Source organism: Suncus etruscus, chromosome X (genome assembly GCF_024139225.1).
Source record: "Suncus etruscus isolate mSunEtr1 chromosome X, mSunEtr1.pri.cur, whole genome shotgun sequence".
Classification (NCBI taxonomy): Eukaryota; Metazoa; Chordata; class Mammalia; order Eulipotyphla; family Soricidae; genus Suncus; species Suncus etruscus.
Window position 1 is genome coordinate 67,272,361 of NC_064868.1, and position 23,353 is coordinate 67,295,713.

The following is a 23,353-nucleotide window of genomic DNA, read 5'->3' on the forward strand; positions in this document are numbered from 1 at the left end:
CACATATGTACATTCATTTAATTGTGTTCTCTACATATTCTGGTTTTAATGCTTGCCAGAGATTGTTGTAGTATTCATACACGTAACTACTTGGTGTCGTATTGTTAACTGCATTGTCACATCTCTTTAATTGTCATGCTTACTATGGGTTGCATGTCTTAGAAGCAATTCTTAAATGCACCTGACTATATACCACAGATCATACACTCTGAGTCTCCCAGACAATAGACTTCCATTATCTGGGGATTGAATTCATTGACTCACTTGTGAGGATGATGCTTTAAACTACTGAGTCAATTCTAAAGTCCCCAAACATTTTAATCTACACAAATAAATGGCATTTATAAATGTAGAGTATAGCTTCTTAAGTAAGCACACTAAATGGTAAAATAATGTTCTCTTTGATAAGATGGGAACTTACTTAAATAATTACTGTTTCTTAATTTTATGTCATTGAATTGATTTTATACCTTTGTAATGATATTTCTTATTGTTTTTATATAGTAAAATAGATCAATGTATAAATAGAAAATATATAAATAGATAATACTGTTTGCTATATGCTTTAAAATTTAAATTTTCAGTGGTTGTAATGGATATATTTACTCTTTCTCAAACTGTTCTTATAGTAGTGAGTCATTTGGTTAACTCTATAGATATCTTTATAAACAGGCTTTTTAAATTTTTGGTTTGGGGACCACACTTGGCAGTGCTCAGGTCCTCCTCTTGCTTTTGTGTTCAGAAATTATTCTTGGTGAGTCTTAGGACCCTCAGGGGTGATGAGGATTGAACAATGGTCAGCCATATACAAGGGAAAACACAATACCTGTACTATTGCTCCAGACCAAATAGGTTACTATAAAAAGGTAATTATTTTGATACTTAAATGAGGGAATCTGTATTGAAGTATTAGCAAATTGCTTACTGCAAGCTTAATCTCTCAAATTGTAGCTAATGTTGTTGTTCAACAAGTACCATTTCTTATAAAACATGATATAAGAGGAATGAGTCAAATTTAGTAGGAACAACACAGACATATCTCAGTGTTGTGTCTTGCCTTGCAGCATGACTCCATAACTTGTACGTGCTACACCATCCTACATACCCAAGTTTGATCCCAGCTATATTGCTTTTTGGAATTCCTGGTGCCAAAATTAAGATGTGTAAAAGTTTTCATATCCAGTATACAAAGTGCCACAATTAAATCTGTTGTGACCCAGTTCATTGCAACAACAATAATAATAGCTAAATGTATATGGGAAAAATGAACATAAAAATAATTCTCCTTAGGGTTTTAGATCTCATTTATTTTGGCTTGTAATTTACTTCTTCATTCTTCCAACCAAGATAATAAAAACCAAGGCCAGTACAAGGAGTATTTTATCCAATTATTTTAGCTTCTGATTTTAGCAACTACTACACTAACATCATAAATGCTCCAAGATAAGTAGAATTCCCATAATTTAAGTCTAAATTATGAAGAGAATTTACAAAATACTAGTTTGACCTTTTCTATGAGTAGTGAATTTTGTAGGCTTACCACCTACATTTTCTTTGCTTTCTTTTCCAGTCAAATGAAAGATATAATGTAAAGCATATTTTTAAAGTTGAAAGTAATATAAGTAATTTAATATTTTTATTGTTGAGGATTTTTATCTACACTTAATTTTATTTCTTAATGATCTTTAATTGAATACACAGATAAAAAGTTGTTCATGCTTGAGTTTCAGTCTTACGATGTTTCAAAACCTATTCTTTCACTAGTGCACACTTTGGCCAATTTTTTTGTTTGCTTATTTTGTTTTTCTTTGTTAGTTTTGGTTTTTGGGATTAACTCGGTTATGCTCAGGCATTGTTCTTGGCTCTGAGCTCAGGGATCACTTCTGGCAGGCTTGAGGGACAATATGAGATGCTTGGGATTGAACCAGAATGGGTTGTGCACAAGGCAAACACCCTGTCTGCTGTTGTATATCTCGGGCCCCAGCTTGTTTTTTAATATTAAATCACCATGATTTGGGGGCAAGAATGATAGATAATACAGTAGTTAGGACAATTCGTTTACAAGCAGCTAACCTGGGTTTGATCCTTGGCTTCTGATATGGTCCCTTAAATTCAGTAGGCGTGATTTCTGGGTGCAGAGCCAGGAATAACCTCCAGTACCATAGGGTGTGGTCTCCAAGCAAGAGAAGCACCATGATTTACAAAGTTTTTTATAGTAGACTTTTAGACATATGAAGTTTCAGCACCAACACCACTGCTAATGCCTACTTCTCTCCACCAATGTTTCCTAGTTTCCTTCCAAACCCACCAGCTGCCATTTGGCACCTTTAAATTCGGTTGTTATTTAACCAGGTCTAATGATTTCAGTGGTGTTGACTCTGGTATGCATAATTACCTCTATCATTACTTAACACCACTTGTGTACCTGAATCCTCTTGACCTCTGGCCCCTGTTGTTTCTTACTGTTTGTTCTCTCTTTTTCCTCTTCTCTTCTCTGTCTTTCACCCTATACTTTGGGACACAGGGTGAATAGGTACTCTCCAATTAAACTTTTATTTTTTCCTTCTGAATACCACATATAAGAGATACCATTCTGTTTTATCCTGTAGTAAAAAAAAACAGACAAAAAACAAAACCAGCAACTACACGAAAGCACATTTTATTGAAAATTATTGTAACTACAAGAAAGTCATTAATACAATGGCAGGAAGTTTAGTGAGCTCTTTTTGTTAGCTGTCCATTCTCTTATATTATTGTTCCTTTAGGGATAGCAGCATCAAACAAATGAAGTTGTCCAGGCATTCAAACACAATTATTGATATTAAGACTTTTAGGGGCGTGTACTTAGCTGCCAGGCCTCCTGTAAAATGGAAGATATGGGGGGAGTTTGGTGATATCAGCACCCAAACTGACATACTTGAACTGTGGTCAGTTTGATGTCCCCGAAGGGAATTGCAGAAGGTTAATGAGGCAGGGCCATGAGGGAAATGGTGATACTGAGTGATAGAGAAAGCAAGCATGATTTCAGTAGGGGGAGACTCACCTACCCTCTCCTGAGATAGCCAGCTTTGCGCTCCTTCAAGAAGAGTTGACTCTATTGAGCTGGCTCTGTTCTAACATGGTGAATGTGTTTGTGGCCATTGTTCTCAATTTTTAGTTATTTTTAGGAATATCCATATTGTTTTCTTTCTTTTGCTTTTTTTTTTTTTTGGTTTCTGGGCTACATTTGGTGACACTCAGGGATTACTCCTGGCTATATGCTCAGAAATCACTCCTGGCTTGGGAGACCATATAGGACACCAGGGATCAAACCAAGGTCTGTCCTGGATCAGCTGCATGTAAGGCAAACACCCTACTCTGCTCTATCGCTCAGGTCCGTCTATATTGTTTTCTGAAAGAGCTGAAGCAGTTAGCATTCCCACCAGCAGTGAATGAGTGTATATTTATTCCCACATCTGAACCAGCACAGATTATTCTTATTCTTTCTGATATGTTCCAGTCTCTGTGATAGGATATCCCATTGTTGTTTTGATTTGCATTTCTCTGATGATTAGTGTGGAACATTTTTCATGTGCCTTTTAGTCATCTTTATTTCTTTTTTGTAGAAATCTGTTTTTTCTTGCCTACAAGTGCCTTATATATCTTATATATTAACCCCTTATCTGATGGCCATTTCGTGAATAGTTTCACCCACTCTGTGATTAGTCTTTGTATCCTAGTCACCATTTTCTTCAAGGTACAAAAGCTTTAGGTTTAATGTAGTTCCATTTGCTTCCATCTGCTTGGCTAGTGGTGATTCTTCCTTGAAGATAACTTAAGCTTCATTGGTATGCATTGTTCTGCCTACATGTTCCTCTATGCACTGAATTGTTTCAGGTCTGATATAATGGTCTTTGATTCATTTTGATTTGACTTGTGCATGGCCTATTAGAGACCTGATTTTATCTATTTTTGTATGTAGCTCACCAATGTTCCCAAAACAACTTTGATAGAGAATTTTGCTTCATCCACTTTGTATTTCTTGCTCCTGTATCAAAGGATAATTGATCATATACCCAAGAGCCAATCTCAGAATATTCAAGTTTGTTCCATTGATCTGAGGGTCTGTCTGTATTCCAATACCATGCTGCTTTAATGACTACTACCTTATTATACATTTTTAATTTGGTAAATGTGATACCTCCCATCATTTCCCCAAAGATTGCTTTAGCTATTCATGGCATTCATTATCCCATTTGAATTTCAGGAGTGTTTGTTAGGCTTATTTGAAAAATGTCATGGTATTCTTATAGGAATTGCACTAAATATGTATAATGATTTTGGAAGTATTGCCGTTTTAATTATGTTAATCCTCCCAATCCAAGAATAGAGTATGCATTTCCATTTCTTTGTATGCTCTGTTATTTTTAGAAGTAATATTTTATAGTTTTCTTTGTATAGGTATTTTGTCTCTTTTGTTAAATTAACTCCAAGGTACTTTATTTTCTGGGGCACAGTTGTGCATGGGGTTGTTTATTTTAATATCCATTTTTTTCTTTCATTATTTGTATATATAAAAGCTATGGATTTTTCGTATTCATTTTGTAGCAGCCATTTTACTATACAAATCTATTATTTGTAAAAGATTTTTTGTAGAGTCTTTAGGATTTTCTAAATGTAGTATATTGTCTGCAAATAGTGCAAGCCAAAATTTTTCTTTTCCTGTTTGGATGCCCTTGATATATGTTTTTTCACCTAATTACTATGGCAAGTGCTTCCGTGCTATATTAAATAGAAGTGTTAAGAGAGGGCAACTTTGTCTGTGCCAGGTCTTAGAGGAAAGGCTTTTAGTTTCTTCCCATTCAAAATGATGTTTTTCATGAGCTTGTGGTAAATTACTTTAGCCATATTGAAGAAGGTTCCTCAATTTCCATGTTGTTGAGATTTTTATCATGAATGGGTGCTGGACCTTGTCAGATGCGTTATTTGCATTGATTGCTATGATCATTTCTTTTAATTTTTTCTTTGTATAATTTATTATATTGATAGGCTTGCATATGTGAGACAGTCTTTGCATCTCTGAAATGAATCCTACTTGGTCATGGTATATAACTTTCTTAATGAATTGTTGGAATCTATTCTTAGTATTTTATTGAGGATGTTTGAATCTGTATTCATTAAAGGTATTGACCTGTAATTCTCTTTTTTCATGGTCTCTCTGCTTTTGATATCAGAGTGATTTTAGCTTCATCAAAACTACTTGAGAGTGTTTCTAATTCTTCAATGTCCTGCAAAGTTTTGTAGTAGGTCCTCTTTATAAAGGTATGAAAGAATTCAGTAGTGAATCCATATGGGCCTTGGCTTTCGTTTTCATGGAGCCTTTTGATTAGCATTTCTATATTCTTAATAGTATTCAGATCATCTCGATTCAACATTGGGAAGTTATAGGAATTCAAATATTTATCTTTTTTCCCCAGGTTCTCTTGTTCTGTGGAATATATCTTCACAAAGAAATCTCTGATTACCCTTTAAATTACTATGGTAACTGCTTTGGTACCTCTTTTATTTCTGATTTGGTATATTAAAGTCCCCTTTCTCTTGAATTGTGTGTGTCTTGCTAATGGTTTTTGATCTTTTTTATTTTTTCAAAGAAATAAATCTGTGTTTATTGTTCCTTCAGTTTGAGTTTTGAGTATCCAGTTAATAAATTTTTGCTCTAAGTTTTATGATTTTTTCTCCTGCATGCTTTAGGCTCAATTTTGGGTCATTTTTTAATTTCTTAAGCTGTGCCATTAAGTAATTTATGTAGGCCCTGTCTTCCTCCCTGATGAATGTTTACAAATCTACAAATTTTCTTCTTAAATATGGCTTTTACCATGTCCTACAAATTCTGATCATCCATTTTTTCATATTCGTTTGTTTCTGGGAATCTTTTCATTTCCTCTTCGATTTAGTCCCTGAGCCATTTGTTGTTCAGAATTGACCTGTTTAATTTTCAAATGTTAATTTTATTTCTTTGTTTCTGTTTGTAATTCATTCTATTTTCAGTGAATCATGATCTGAGAAGATAGTTGATACAATATAGTTGATACAATTTCTATTACCTTGATTTTATGGAACTATGTTTTGTGGCTCTGTGTGTGGTATATCATGGAGATTGTCCCATGTGCATTAGGGAAGAATGTGTATTCAGCTTTCTGGGGGTGAAAAGCCCTATATATCTATTATTCCCGTTTTTTCTTTCTTTTCTTTTTTTTTTGTTTTTCCCTTTTTCTTTTTGTCTTTTTTGGTTTTGGGGCCACACCAGGTGACTCTCATGGGTTACTCCTGACTATGCACTCAGAAATCACTCCTGACTTGGAGGACCATATGGGATTCCAGGGCATCGAACCATGGTCTGTCCTAGGCTAGTGCAGGCAAGGCAGATGCCTTACTGTTTGCGCCACCGCTCTGGCCCCTCCCCCCTTTTCCATTTCTTCCTTCAAAGCATTGTTGATTTTGAGCAGTTTGATCTATTAAGAGGCAACAGAAGGGAGTTGAAATCTCCAACTACCATTGTGTTGTTATTCATGTTTTTCTTCTGGTCTGTTAGCAATTGTTTTAAATATTTTGCTGGCACACATTGGGTGCCAATATGTTTTGGAATGTAATTTTGTCATGATGCACATATCCCTTGATTATTACGAAATGCCCATCTCTGTCTCATAACCTTTTAAAGAATGGAGTCTATGTCATCTGATAAAGTATGGCCACCCCAGTCTTCTTAAGGAGATTGTTCGCTTGAAGGATTTCCTCCAACCTTTAATTTGAGTCTGTGTTTGCTTTGATTATTCAAAAGTGTTTCTCTCAGGCAGCAAAACTATGGAATCAGTTTTCTGATCCATTTCTCCACTATGTGTCTCTTGATTGATACATTTAGTCCTTTGACCATAAGAGAGATTATTGTCATGGGGTGTTGTGTTATCTTTTTGTAAAAGATTTGTAAATTTATGGGATTTGTCTCGCCTTAAAGGAACTCTTTCCATTCTTTTAAGCTTGCTTTGGAGGTTGTTAAGTTCCTGAGCTGCTGTTTATCAGTGAAGATGCATATCCTTCCTTCAAACCTGAAGGGTGAAGTTTGGCTTCTGCAATTTGATCAAGTCTGGATGTGTGAATTATTCTTAGGAAGCTGTCATTTCATTTAGATATTTCACTATTTCCTACCATGGCCTTTGGGCCTGGAGGTTTGATTTTGATATTTACTGTAAAACTTAGGCATGTTCTTTGTATGTTATTTCCTTTGCTCTTGCTGCTTTCAATATTTTATCTCTATTTTCATCACTGACTAGGCTAAGCTTGAGAGTGCTTTTATTTGGGTCACTTTTAGACAATATTCTTTGGTCATCCAGAATGTAGGTATATTCACTCTTCAGCACTGGCAAATTCTCAGCAATGATGCCTTTGACTGTTGACTCTACATGCGGGTTTTCTTACTGGAGCTCTGGGACTTCAGTGATTCTTAAGTTGTTTCTGTAAAACAGTTTTTCTAAAATAAGTTGTTTCATATCTCCCCAAATTAAATGCCTTCAATTTCAATGTAAGTCAATATTTTCAGGGAATTTTTTATTTATAAAATATAATGTATAAATTTTATTATGTCTTATTAACTCATGTAATTTATTAGCAACCCTTTATATTTGTTTTTTTAATTTTTAAATTAGACTCACAGAAAGTAGGAAAATAATGTGTGTGATCCCATATAATATTTACTTATTTCCCATTCATTAATAATGAGATTACAACTGTGGTCTAATATCAAAACCTGAATTTTGACAGTAGCGCATTACTGTTAACCAAAGTACAAATCTTATTCAATGATCATTATTTAATAATATTTTCATCTTGTGGACTATTGCTTGATACTGGATTCAGCTCCAGAAGAACCCGAGTGCAAGAACTCTACCTGAACCATTTCTGCAGCAAATCATTTCTCAAACTCACCAACACCAGGGTGTGTGATGAAAATGTGCTCTGGATTCCACACTCCACAAGAATATCTCAAAAGACAATGGGGAAAGCTTATATTTCCTTTATAAGTTTAAGACCTCTATAATACTACCTCTTAACTTGTTTATCCCCAAATGTAAGGTAGTCTCCTGCAACACTTTGTTCCCCTAATTACTTTTTTAAACTCATTTTTATTTATTTTTCCCTTACATATATGTGAGTGTATATATATATACGTACATATATGTATATATATATATATATATAGAGAGAGAGAGAGAGAGAGTCTTGTTGTTTTCTTTTCTTCTTTAACTTCTCCTGTTTTGATTCTGCTGGGTAAAAAAATCTACAAGAAAAAATCTTGCCTGGGATAAAAGCTCTGGTGAAAACCAGGGACAGAGATGATGGAGCCTGACACTCACCTCCAAATGCACCAGCAATATAATTTAGCACCATTTCTTTTTGCAAAGGCATCCTAAAAAGGGGAAATTTTACATATAGAAACAAGCTTTTATCTACTAGGGATAAGAACTCATACACCTTACAATATAGGGGCACCTCCCACCTTGAACATGTCGTGTGGTCCTAACTTAGACTCCATGTGATTAGAGAGCGACCCTCTAACCCTGAATCCTTAATCTCAGACATAGAGCCGACACGGTTCTCAGCAACAACTACAGGAATGAAACTCTCTCTGGGACATTCTTAATACTGCTCTGACACCAGCATGTGGCAGTTTTGATATGACATCCTGACAATGAGGAAATGGCAGCAACTTGGTCTAAGAGCAGGTTGTCTTATCTCACCACCTAACAATGAGATGAAATCAGAAGATATGTCATCCTTTGATCTGTGCAAAAGCCAAGATTGCTAACTACAGAAGATTGACTATGACAACAATGACTAGGCAGAACTTATCCTGGGACCAAGAAAAAAGACCCTTGTCTAGGCTTTGGCCTTCGATCTGTACAACCACCAAGATCTCTAATTCCAGAGGTCTGACTGAGACAACTGCAACTGAGCAGAACTTCTGGAAACATGATGAAAGATTCTATCCTAGGCTTCGTCCTAGGATTGGTGCTAACACCAAGACCTTCAACTATAAAAGACTGATTAAAACAACAGTGATGGAACAGAACTTATAGAATCGTAAAGAAAGACTCCATCCTAGACTCCATCCTATGATCTATGCAAATACCAAGTCTGTACTTACAGAGGCCTGATTTTATCATTCACGACTGAGCAGAAAGTTTCCAGACATCACAAAAGGACCTAAGGGAGAGTAAAAGAGCATGTACGGAGCCTGTAGTTATACCCATGACAGTATACTTCAATGGCAGAGAAACATTTAATGTGCCCATGCAAAATTAAAGAAGTAGCACAAATTAATGTTGTTATTGTTGTTTTTGCTTGTTTTAATGTTTTGTTCTGTTTTGCTCTTTTTTGTTTTTTTGTGCTTTGTTTTGTTTTTATTTTGGACTGTGGTTATTGTTTGGTTGTTGTCTTTATCGCTGTGATGCTTTTCACTTTTTTGATTGATTTTTTTGTATTGTTGTTACGTTTTTCTTCCTTTTTCCCATTCTTTTCTTAAATTGATATTTATAGCCTCTAGAAACACTCCCCCCTTTTTGCTAGTTTGAGTTTTGCCCCCTCCTTTTTTTCTTTTTTTTTCTTCCCTTCAAACAGAACCATATAACTTGAACCATCTTGTTCTGCCTCACAAATTGAGGGGGAAATATTGGAGGGTACCAAGACCAAATAGTCATATGAACATTGAGTGGAAATAAAAAATTATCAGACTTAAACTCCAAGCCAAAGCCAAGGACAACATAATCGATACCCAATCTACAACAAGCTAGACACAGGGGGGACCACTTATACTAACAGCCTTGGGGGTAAAGGAGGGGGATATAGGATGTATGCTGGGAACAGGGGTGGAGGGAGGACAACATTGATGGTGGGAATGTCACTGATTCAATGTCACTATGTACCTAAAATATTACTGTGAAAGATTTGTAGTCCACTTTGGTCAAAATAAAAATCATTATTAAAAATATTTGCATCTTATAGACTTGTGTAAATACCATCACAATGAAGATGTAAAACTATAGCATCTATGTATGCTATTCTAGTATATTTACATATTCTCTCACCTTACTGCATTTTTGTTCCATTTGGATTATTTTCTAATTTTCAAAATGTTATATAAAATGATATCTTTAGGCAAGAGAGATAGTACAGAAATTATGGTACTTGTCTTGCATGTAGCCAACCCTGATTTGATACCTGGTACTATATTATACACCAAGCATGTTTGGGAGTTAATTTTCAAAACTGCTGTTTATATTCTATATTTTTTAATTATTTAAAACTTGTTTTGTGAAGACAGAGTGGTGGTGTAAACAGTTGGACATTTTCCTTGCACATGCTAACCTAAGGACAGACCGCAGTTTGATCCCCTGGTATTCCATATGGTCCCCAAGCCTGAAGCGTTTTTTGAGTGCATATCCAGGAGTAATCCCTGAGTACCACCGGGTGTTGCCTCAAGACCAAAAAAAAGCTTGCATTGTTTTGGGGTCAACATCTGGTAGTTCTCAGAGCTTACTCTTGACAGTGTTCAAGGGAACATATATGATGCTGTGAATTGAACCTAGGTCAATCACATGCAAGGGAAGTGGCCTACTCTGCTATTATTCTGTCCTCTTTTAATCTTTTAAATTTTTTTACTGGTGTTCTAATTAAGTAACATGTTTATAATAATGCTGATATGTATGATCTTGATATACAGTTACTATATCTCACCACCACCTAAGTTTTCAGAATCCTCCACAGATGTCTTTACATTACGTTTTTGCTGGGTTGTAGACAGACTTATTCCTGGCTTTATGTGCAGGGATTATCACTGTTGGTACTCAGTGGATATAAGTATTGCTTCAATCCCAATGGGTTGGCTGTGTGCAAAGTATGCACCAAACTGTCTATACTATCTCTTTTATCCCTTATGGTATTTTATGGCTACTTCTCTTGACCTTCCCTCCCCCAGTTTGGCAATTTCAGTTTTGTAAATTACGACTAATAATTTGTTACTCTCTATTGTCTCGGGGCTTTTTTGTATATCACAGATGAGTGAGATCCTCTTGTGCTTTTGTCATCCTTCTGACTTAATTCATTTGACCTCATAACCTCCATTTTCATCCCATTTAATGCAAACTGTGATATTTCATCTTCCCTTACTGTTGCATATTACAATTTCATTGTAGATATGTACCATTGCTTCATCATTCATCTTGGACTGCTTCCATATGTTAGATATTACAATAAGTGGTACAATGAATCTAGGTATGCTTATATCTTTCAAACTTAATATTTTTGTGTTCTCAGATATATGCTAAGAAGTGGAACTTCTGGGTCATATTGAAGCTCTAGTCTTAGTTATTTTAAAGAAGCCTCTACATTGTTTTTACCCACTTCCACTTCACCTACTGATAGATGATAACTTTTATTGAAGTTAAATTGTCAATGACTTCTGAACATGTTATGTTTGTATGGGATTATATAATATTTAAAAATAATTTGAAATTTGACATATTAAATACAATATTTTGAATTAATGAAATAACTACTGTTTTGATTATTGCAGTAGGTGGAATGGCTGGTACTGCACATATCGATGGAGACCATATTGTTGTTTCAGTTCCTGAGGCTGTATTAGTTTCTGATGTGGTCACAGATGATGGGATAACTCTTGATCCTGGCTTAGCAGCTGAAGTTGTACATGGGCCTGATATCATAACTGAGACTGACATAGTAACAGAAGGTGTAATTGTTCCTGAAGCTGTACTTGAAGCTGATGTTGCAATTGAAGAAGATTTAGAAGAAGCTGATAGTGATCATATTTTGACTTCTGAAATAATCACAGAGACTGTTAGAGTACCTGAGCAGGTGTTTGTGGCTGACCTTGTTACTGGTCCAGATGGACACTTGGAACATGTGGTCCAAGATTGTGTTTCTGGAGTTGACTCTCCCACAGTGGTATCAGAGGAGGTTCTTGTTACAAATTCAGATACAGAAACTGTGATTCAGGCCACTGATGGTATTCCTGGTTCTACGGTTACAATTAAAACTGAAGATGATGAAGATTATGATGATGATGATGAAGATGATGAAGAAGATGATGTCAAAAGCACTTCTGAAGATTATTTGATGATATCTTGTAAGTGAAACAAAAATTCCATAATTACTTGGGAGATTAATATATATCCTAGAAAAGTTTTCTGGAATAATGGGTTTTTTTTTTTCAGTAAGTTATAGAGGAAATCATTCTGAAAATTTTGTTTCAAAGTTGTGTTATTCAGATACTTCTGTAATTTGCTCTTGGACTTAGTTAACTCAATTCATACCAAAAATCCAGCAAATAATGAAACATTTTGATATTGTAGAACAAATACATATTTGCAATTTCAGTATGGATATTAACTGACAATTTTATGGTAAATGCATATTTCAGGTTAGGAATTTTAAGCTTTTAGTGCTTCATTTTTTATTTTATTTTTTGTTTTTTTTCGGCTACACCCTTTTGATGCTCAGGCGTTACTCCTGGCTAAGCACTCAGAAATTGTCTCTGGCTTGAGGGGATCATATGGGACGCCGGGGGATCGAACCACATTCCTTCCTTGGCTAGCGCTTGCAAGGCAGACACCTTACCTCTAGTGCCACCTTGCCGGCCCCTCATTTTTAATTTTTAACTACGAAGTTAAGTTTTAGAAATACAATACTCCAATTCTAATCCCACTACTCCTGTCAACTTTGTTCCATCAGGTTTTAATATGGCAATTTCTGGAATTGTCAGTTTGGTTTTACTTAGTAATTTAAGCTTATTATGAAAGAAATGTGTAGTTTGTTTAAAATTAAATATATTATAGTAAATCATAAATTCAGATTGCACTTTACAATCCCTTTATTTATTTTGTTTAGATGTGTGTACTTATGAATTTTATGCATTGAATTACATGATTTTTCTACATTTTTATTTCATTATGTTTTATGTCCTTAAGACGTTCCATTAAGGAAGAAAGTAAAACTAGTTTGTTCTCTTTTTAATTGGTAGGTTTGCTTGAAAAGCAACAATAATAAAAAAAATCTTATAAGATTATTGATAGTCTGATAAAGCATACCCATTCTTTAAAAAGTTTGACCATGCTGGAATTGGTAAATTGGGTCACTTTTCTAGGAAAACTTTTATTTTATTCATTTACTTCGGGTATTTCCCAAATGCTGCTCAGATGATCCAGGACCCCACTGATGATTCTCAGCCATCAAGGAAAGTGGCTCTTGGCTAGCTAGACTGGCAATTTAATAAAAAAGGCTCAAGGATGTGTTGTTACTACTTGGGTCCCTTTGTTTTTAGGAATTAACTGGGTGTCCCAAGCATGTTCTGGGAATACCAGGGCCAAACTATGAAGTGTTTAGGGGCCTCCAGGGCTGTATTAGCTGTGCTTATGGGGCCATGTTGTCCCTTGGATCAGCCAAATATAAACCATGAGAGCTTTCTCACCTTTGTTCTTCTCTTTTTAAATAAAAAATGTGAATTGGCAAATGCATTGCCGAATAGTGTCCATAAAATGTATACTACATGTCTGTCAGTGTATTTGAAACTGAAAACAGGAACAGGAAAGACAGTACAGTGATTATGGTTCCAAGCACATTATTTTAAATCCCTGTTTCACTGCCCATCCCAAATAAATAAACCAACCAGAAACAAATTATAGTAACTTTTTGTTAAGTATTATTCAGAACAGTTAACTTATTGAAGTGTTCTTTTGAAGGTGAATATTTACATTGCTTTTAAGGAACTGAAACTTTATTTAAACTTTATTTAAAATAAATAAAGAGCATGCATCACATAGCTGACATAGTTGACTGTAATACATTTGTTTTCAGGTAAGTGAGAGCAAAATTATTTAAAAAAAAAGAATAGAAAGGAATAAAAGGAGGAAGAGTAGAAAAGAAAGAAAATACTGCGACAAGCAAATCTGTGAAAATATTGTATCTTCAATGAGGTCATTAAGCCATTGGCAGAAGGTTTAGTAAGCTCTTGTAGCTAGCTAACCATTCTGTTATTTCAGGTTTCTGCACATTAAGTTATTTCAGCTAGATATTAGCATCTAAATTGGTTTGTTTCTATGGGAATGATAGTGTTAAATAAATGAAGTTGTCAAATGGCCACAAATGTTATGGCCACTTGTTCCAGGAATTTAAAACACAATTACTGATAGTGCAACTTTTGTGGGCATGTTTTTGGCTGCCAGGTTTCCTGGAAGTATGAGAAGGTTGGGGAGGCTGCAGAAGAACAGTGGTTCGAATCCTGGCATCCCATATGGTCGCCAGAGCCTGCTAGGAGTGATTTCTGAGTGTAGAGCCAGGTGTAATCCCTGAGCGCTGCCGGGTGTGAACCAACCCCCCCCCCAAATACTTAATATAGTAACCCATGAGCACAGCCATGTGTGGTCCAGAAAACAGACAAAAATACTTAATGTTGGGCCAGATTGGTGGCACAAGCAGTAAGGCATCTGCCTGGCATGGTTTGATCCCCTGGCATCCCATATTGTCCCCCAAGTCAAGAGCGATTTCTGAGCGCATAGCCAGGAGTAACTCCTGAGTGTCACCGGGTGTGACCCAAAAAACAACAAAAAAATACTACTGCCTGTAAGACATGTGTGGGTGATGATTTTCTTTATAACAAGCTTTACCAGTGGAGGTAGGTTACATAAATAATTATTCAATATAATGCATTGAAATTAATTTACATCCATACCACCCTGAACGCGCCCAATCTCGTCTGAAATTATTTGTTGCTGCTAAGTTTCTTTAAGGAACATAATTTTTTATACATAAAAATGTCTTGGTAGTGTTACCATCAGAGATCTCAACAATTAAATCTCATCAATTAAAGGGTTAAAAATGAAAGACTAACACCTCGGTAATATTTTTGTTTTCTGGGCTACACTTGGTGGTGCTGGCTCTAGGCTTAGAGATCACTCCTAGCAGTTTTGGGTGAAGATATAAATGCAAAGGAAGCCTATTAATCCCTATTATTTCTGCACCCTAATAAAATAGCATTAGGGAACTTAACCTTTGTACTAACTCTGCAGTTTTAATTAACCTTATCAAATATGGAAATCAGTAAGCCCAAACTATTGAATTACAATGAAGCATAATTTAATTATTATATTTTTGTTGTTTTATTGAGTTGTATTCTAACTAAGAAGTCATATATTTTGGATTTACTTCCATTAATGAAAAATACTTTTTAAGAATTAACTTGCCTAATTCTTAATATTATCATTGTTTTATGCAGTGTTTTAGGAGATAAACTATGAAGCTATTATCTTTTTCTTTCATTTTATCTATCTCATTGTCAATATGTAATGATATGAACAGTAGAATTTGGGACTTTAATGGAATAAAACTTGTCCATTTTGATTATTTATATACTTTTCCCTAAGAAAATAAACTGAACTCTTATATAGAATGGAATTATTCATATTCAAAATGAATAACTTTGCATTATGGAAATATTTCTGAATTTATTTTTTTAATTTATTTTTTGCTTGTTATTGATATTTGAAAGACAAAGAATCCTTTGAAATTATATAAATTTTTAAACTGAGGTAGGGTCAAATCTAGAAATATATCCATTTAGATACTCTTGAAATTTGGTTTTTAAAGTACTAAGTTCATCATTTTCTGTTTGTTTTTCTTTTGACTCTAACCCAGAAGTACTCAGGGCTTACTCCAGGCTCTGCACTCAGATCATTCCTGGTGGTGCTCAAGGGACCATGTTAGGCTCCAGTGATCAAACTCAAGTCTATCAAATATATGCAAAGTATTAATCCCAGGCAAGCTTACATGTTGTACTAGCTATCTTTATGGCCCAGAGTTGATTATTTTTAGTATTATTTAACATTGCCTTATTCTATTTTTAGTAGTTTCATATATGTTTAGATGTAGTAAGAAACTTTAGATTTTTATGTTTAATATATTATACTAAGACCTATAGAGACAAACAGGATTTTTATTTAGAATACTCTTACATTTTTAAAAGGACAAGGAGATGAAAAATGAAGACATATTATTTATGGGAATTTATTGTTTAATTTATATGACAAAGATAATTTGTATAGAGTATTCATGTGACAATATTATTCTTAACATTAAAAGAATTAGATGCTGGAGCTGTGGCATAGAGTGTAAAGTGTCTGCCTTGAGCATGCTAGCCTAGGATCGACCATGGTTCAACTCCCTGGCATCCCATATGGTTCCTCAAGACGGGCGATTTCTGAGCGCATAGCCAGGAGTAACCCGTGAGCGTCACTGGGTGTGGCCCAACCCCCCAAATTAAAATAATTATTTTATATTAAAATATATGGTTTATACAGTTTTAAGTAAATTATGAAGTATTAAATTTGATAGACAGTACCTCTGGATTGAAGTTATTTGTTCCATTTCAACCAATATTAAAAATTGTAACATATAATTTTTAAACTAAAATTGGGAAAATGTTTGGGCCAAACATGACTGTGCTCTGGGTTTATTCTTGGCTCTGTGCTCAGGAATCACTCTTGGCAGTGCTTGACTATATATGATGCTGTAAATGAACACATGGTAACTGAATGCAAAGCAAACACTTAAACATTACTATATTTGTGAATGCTATGTATTTTGGTTCTTATTTTACTATTATTTGGTGTTAGTTGATAAGATATCATTTAATATTTTACCAAATTATTTTAATTGAATATATGTTTGTTTTATTCATATTAATTAAACCCTGTGAGTAGTTTTTTCTACAGTTGTGATTATGTAATATATGTCTGATTTTATAAACTTTTTATAAAGGATAGCACTCATCATTGCATAATAATTTTCTAAGTGAATTTAGTAGGTGGTAAGTTGCTAACATATACATTGCACAATATTGTACAATACTTAACATTTACTAAATTTCAGTGTTAAAAGTCTTCTCTGTATTTTACAGTGGATGATGTTGGTGAAAAATTAGAGCATATGGGAAACACACCATTAAAAATGGGCAATGATGAAGGACAAGAAGATGTTAAGGAAGATGGATTTGGTTCAGAAGTAATAAAAGTGTACATATTCAAAGCTGAGGCTGAAGATGATGTAGAAATAGGTACAAAAGCTAATATCAATTTATTGCTTTGATTGTTAGTTCCTATTTAGGTTTTCTGACGATAATTATAAAGTTATCATTGAAGTATAGTTTTCCATAGGTTTCTTTGAAGGTGGAATGCTTTATATAATTGCATATTAATGTAACACATGAATACAATATGTCATTTCTAGATTATTTTAGCATTGAATAGAATATTAAATTTTAAACATTAAAATGACAGATGATTTGATCTAGCATAGGAAATTATCTTTATCTTTCGAAGCAAGACCTTGTTTGCATCTTTCTTAATTATTTTTCTCTTTTTAATAAAGCAACATAGTTTTATTGAAAGAAATTTAGAGAGTTGACATACAATGTGAGGGAGGGGGGTAGAGAGAGATGTATTCAAGGGAGAACACAAGTATCTCCAGAGTGATTAAAGCCCCTTGTTTGGGGCCATACACAACTTACTCCTGAGTCTGTGCTCAGAGATCAATACTGTTGGTACTCAGGAATCATGTAGTTCTTGGATCAAACTGGAATGAAACAAGGCAAGAAACTTTACCTTTGTCCTGTCTTTCTGCCCAAGCTGTTTTAATCATACCTGTTACTTACACAAGTGACCATTTGTGAAACATTTAGCTTTTTATCTCTTTTAGTGTTTGGGCCAGACCCAGTATTGCTAAGGGAGTATTCCTGTCTCTTTTATCAGGAGTGCCCCCTCATTGTGCTCTGGGATCAATATATAATGCTAGGAATCTAATTGTGTTGGCCTTAGGCAGGGGGAGCACCGTGTCTACTTAGCTACTTCTACATCATTTTCTATATCTATTAAAGGACCGCAATGGTTTTAATTATTTAATAGGAATGGTGTAATAATTATGTAGCTAAATACATGCAAAATTACATAACATTGGAAATATATTAGCACTTGATATTTCTCAGTTATGACTAAAATGATAGTGTAATTTATATGAAATTCTTTTGACATTTATAAATATATGCTGAAATATATGGTGAGCATTTTTAAAGGAAAAGAGTTCTTATGTTGTCTCTTGGTTAATTTAATAAATTATTCATCAATGTTCATCTTTTTTAATATATTTTTAATTTTTAAGGTGGGACAGAAATTGTTACAGAGAGTGAGTACACTAACGGACATTCTGTAACAGGAGTGCTTGATCAGAACCGAATGCAGCGGGAGAAGATGGTTTACATGGCTGTTAAAAATTCTTCACAAGAAGATGATGAAATCAGTAAGAGAAAAAGGACACTAATCACTTTTAAGTAGCTATTGTATAACACAAGTAAAGAAATCTTAGATATACAAGCAATATATTAAGAATAGTAAATTAAAGGGAAAGGATCTTTTTGACCCTTCATCAATGCATATGTTGTTGCATTGTGAACATTATATGAATTATGATGTGAAATATGTCTCTAGTACTAGCAATACAGATGTCAATAATATAGTTTCTGATTTAAGTAGAGCCAACAGAGTCTTAGGGAGTTATAGGAGAGTTTTATTTTTGCATGTTATGTTTATCTCATTTAATTCTTACAACTTACCTCTGGCATAGGACTATATTATCCAAGTTATGGAAGAAAAAAGTGCTTTAGGGATGTTCATTGCAAAGATCATTCTAGTAATAATTGAATAATTATTTGAACTCTAATTTCTCTAACTTTTTTCTTAACTATCTTCTTTCTATATGGCAGTGAACACTGTCCTCTGACATGAGAATTGAAATGCTATTTTTCTCCTCACTGAAGGATTAGTTGAATGAATATTCTTTCAGGTCAGGCAGTCAAGATTTTCCTTTGCTTATGGTATTTATGAAACAATTAGTAACCAGCCATTTAGGTATTCTGGGATCTGACTATCACCTGGTGCAAAAAATAACTTTCCGGCTATTCTTTTGATGACATATATTTCTCACTACTTATTTTATCCTCATTTCAGTGTAGGAATGCAGCATATTTGTGCCATGCTGAGACAACTACATTGTTTTTTTTTTTTAAACAACAAAGGTCCTCACTCATTTCAGTGCATTTCTTGGATAGTGTCTTTACCTGTATTACACACTTACTTCCAGTCCTCAGAATTTCTTCCCTAGAAGCCATAGGAAACTGGATTTCAATCCAGGGCATACATATGCCAAAGTTAAATATATAAAAAACAAATGAGTTGAGAGGTTTTGGTTGGAGAGAAAAAACTGCAAATGAAATAATTTCTGTTCATTGACAAACTAAAGAAGATGTAATATGTATAATACTATTCCACCATTACAAAATATGTAAGCATGCCATTTGCAACAGCATGGATGGACCTACTGATGATTATGCTTAGTGAAATAAGTCAGGTGGATATAGAAAACATTTGATTTAATCTATGTATATATAAGGAGAGCATATTTAAGAACTTAAAAAGGCAAATATTTAGATCATAAGACCAAATTAGTGTTTACCAGGAGTTAAGGGAGAAGTGGGGCATAGGGAAATCAAGGAAAAGGAGAGATTAAGTTTATACTAATACTTCTTTTTGGATCATTTTTTGCCACATTTTTCACATTTTTTCTAGAGTCAATAGTAGTTAACAGTAGATGGGTAAATAGAAAAACAAATTCAAACTTTTTAATATAAGAGGTTAAATCTAAACTATTATCTCACATTAAACATACTCAGTGACTTTTTTTGGGGGGGTTTGGGCCACTCCCGGTGACGCTCGGGAGTTACTCCTGGCTATGCACTCAGAAATCGCTCCTGGCTTGGGGGACCATATGGGATGCCAGGGGATCGAACCACAGTCCTTTCTAGGTCAGCTGCGAGCAAGGCAAAAGCTCCACTGCTGTACCACCGCTCTGGCCCCATCAGTGACACATTTAATATATTTTTACACTAAAACAACATGCAATTTTTAATGAATCTTCTTTAATAATTTTTTGCTTTGATAATAATAACTTTTGGTTTGAGATAACAGCTGGCAGTGCTCAGAGGCTGTGTGCTCAGAAAGTGTTCATGGCAATGCTGGAAGTGCTGGGAACTGAATCTGGCCTTCTACATTCAAAGCACACATTTGGGCCAGAAATATAGTATAATCGGTAGAGCATCTGACTTTCACATATTCAAACCAGGATGGACCCTTGGCAACATATGGTTCCCCTAGCTTGCCAGGAGTGATTCCTAAGTGTAGAACCAGGAGTAAGCCCTGAACACTGATGGTTATGGCAAAAAATTAAAGCATGCATTCAGCCCTTTGAGCTTATGAGGTCTCTTGTTTTGATAGCGATATAAATAGATTGATATCTAAAATTGATAGATATGTGTATATATTTGATAATTTATCTTGGATTTAGGGCAATACCTGGAAATGTTCCATACTTACTCTATCACTTTGTGCTCAGGGTTCACTCCTGTTGTGATGCCAGGTATTGAACTGAGGTCAGATGCTGACAGTATCTCTGGCCCTGGCTTGCTTTTAATGATTTTTTCCAGTCAGTTTTTTTGAAATCCAACCTCTTGAGATATTAAAAATATTTTAGGACATTTTACCTATATATGCATATATATTTCCTATATGTCTGTGCTTTTATACTTTACACAGGCAGAATGTTTTCTTGTACTTCACCTTATAAATACTGCTTTTTTCCTTCCACAAATTGAAGGTTTGAAGCAATCTTACTTGAGCAAGTGTGTAGCACATTTTTTCAGTAGCATATATTCATATCTCTGTCAAATTTAATTAGTATATGTACATTTAAACATAAGCTACTGCATAATTATTAGTATATACTATAGGACTATATATTATAGTGTAGTAGCAATATTTCTCTAAATGAGTCCCAGGAATGATATGAAGGTATTGATTAGTTGTGTTTTTTTCTGAAAAGTATTTGGTCCAAATAAGTTTGGAACCTCTGTCATAATAAAAACGACTTATGAGCACTCATTGAGAAATAAAAATATGTGTGGGACTTACTTCATTGCATTATTACTTAGTAAATTGCCTTAATTTATTGATATGATCTTGGAACCAACCCCCGTACCTGTAAGGTGTGCTAGTATGCGTATGTATATTATTTTGATTATTTCTATTTTAAGATTTTGATTATTTTTATTTTCAGATGTCTTGTTTAGTTACTAATAGACTATCTTACTGTATACACAGTATTGCATTTAATTTACACTCAGTGGTATAGCATTTACCATTTTCTTGTATTAATTATATGGGAAGTGTTTTCTGAGTTCTGAGAAATATTAGGCACGGCCATAGAATATAGCCATTTTCATAACTTTGTAATGTCCAGTAGTATATAAATCAGTTGAAATATTTTAGGCACACACATTTTCTATAATTTAAAAGAACTATTTTATAGGACCATTTTAAATGGAAGAATAAGAATTTTGTTAAAAGATTGTCTCCTAGTGACAGTCTCCAACAGTGCCAAATACATTTTAAAAAATTTACCAGTATAAAACCTTGAAAGTTGAAAGATTTAAATTGTTTGGAATTTTTACCCACTTATTAAATATTTGGGGTTATAAACAAGCAATTATTTCTAAAATTTAGGTTGCGCTGAAATAGCAGATGAAGTTTACATGGAAGTCATTGTAGGGGAAGAGGAAGGAACTTCTCTCCCTGAGAATCAGCTTGAACACTCTGATGTTAATAAAACAATTGTCCCTGTTGTCTGGGCTGCGGCATATGGTAGGACACTGGAATTTTTTCACCTGATAAGTGCATAACATCTATTTGATCAGCCTTTATTTCATTAAATATGCTGTACTAATGCCCCCAATGAGTTGGCTAATATAAAATGTTTTGCTGTGGACTGAATATTCTTAATTAATTACATGATTTTTCCCCACATGCCTTGTATGATTTAAAATGAACCTTGCTTAATGCATTGTTTTTCGATAGGATTTATTTTAAGTCCTATCTGTATAAGTGAGTGCCATAAAGTAATTTTATTTTTCTAAAATAAGTATATCTTTTGTAAATAGATTCTTCCCCCTTTGGGAAAACTTATTTCTTGTATTTACAACACAAAAAAAAACTCCCAATCTATTGGGGTTTTTGAAAGGAACATACATACAGATGTGCTCTTCTAGAAAAATGAGGAAGGTGAAATTAGTTATTTTTCCCTTTATATGTGTTTATCTCATTTCTAATTAGTTTACAAGATGCTGCAGGTATACACTTCACTTTGAAAATTTTCAGCATATAAATTCTTAAACTTAATTTGTTTCCATATGGTTCATTCATTCAACAGTCATTTATTGAACTTCTTCGATTTTGAGGGTAATCTGCAGAAATTTCTATTAGGTTTTTATTTAAAAATAACTTTTATAGATATTTACAGTTTCAAGGATGCTGACAATAGCCCTATTTTCAGTCTTTAAAATTAGTATCTAATCTATGGGAGTAGAAGAATCCATCAACAAAACATGTAATCCAAGGAACGGTGATCAAAGTAAGATTTATAGATTTGATGTGATCCACACATGTAATTATTATGCTCAGAATATCAGTTTTAATTACTCTTCCTTTTATAGGAGATGAAAGAAGAGCTTCACGAAGGTATGAAGATTGCCAAGCATCAGGTGAGAAAGATTTGTATATGAGTTATAGGATAAATAGGCAGTTTTTAATACTGCTTGGTAAATACTTACCAGTTTGTGTTTGCAGGTATACATTTCTTGAACTCTTACTAGTCTATTTACTTACCTAGAAATTTTATATCTTTGAAGCTTTTGAGATTTTTTTTCAATAAGAAATGTGTGTTCCGGGCCAGGAGCACACACTCCACACTCTCTGCACTAACTGCCAGGGAGAAGGGGCGAAATTTTATATATTTGAGAGCCAATTTATATACATTTTGTGTTCTGCAAATGCATTTAGATTTTCCTCCAAATACAAATATCACTTAATTTAGCACATAGATCATAAAATGTTTCCATTAGCGAATTTGTAAAATAGAAATTAATTTTTTAAGAGAAGACATTTATTATTTAAGTATCCTGTCATCTTAAATTTTTCTCTTTAATTTTATTCTTCGGTTGATGGATTTTATTAGTTTCTCATTTATGGAGTCTTCTCATAATAAATTATGTTTTCCAGAGGAGGTATTGACTCTAAATTTGCCTTCTCTGTCTCTACAGATTTGCACGCTCCATATGTGTCACCTGGGCAGTGGAAGTGGGAGGAGCTGT

The 23,353-nt window shown here is 34.2% G+C and overlaps 2 protein-coding genes across 4 annotated transcripts in view; both read left to right on the forward strand.

Moving 5' to 3' along the window:
* PCDH11X (protocadherin 11 X-linked) overlaps positions 1–23,353 on the forward strand; it is a 1,221,358-nt gene that overhangs the window by 204,759 nt on the left and 993,246 nt on the right. The window lies entirely within an intron of this gene.
* Positions 1–23,353, forward strand: part of ZNF711 (zinc finger protein 711) — a 32,320-nt gene that overhangs the window by 5,035 nt on the left and 3,932 nt on the right. For 2 of the 3 annotated variants that reach the window (XM_049766598.1, XM_049766597.1), the window contains exons 3-7: positions 11,606–12,178; positions 17,003–17,158; positions 18,259–18,396; positions 21,711–21,848; positions 22,697–22,744. In XM_049766598.1, the coding sequence (XP_049622555.1) occupies positions 11,606–12,178; positions 17,003–17,158; positions 18,259–18,396; positions 21,711–21,848; positions 22,697–22,744 (1,053 nt within the window). The remainder of the gene's footprint in view (positions 1–11,605; positions 12,179–17,002; positions 17,159–18,258; positions 18,397–21,710; positions 21,849–22,696; positions 22,745–23,353) is intronic. The other variant, XM_049766599.1, reaches the window with a different exon arrangement.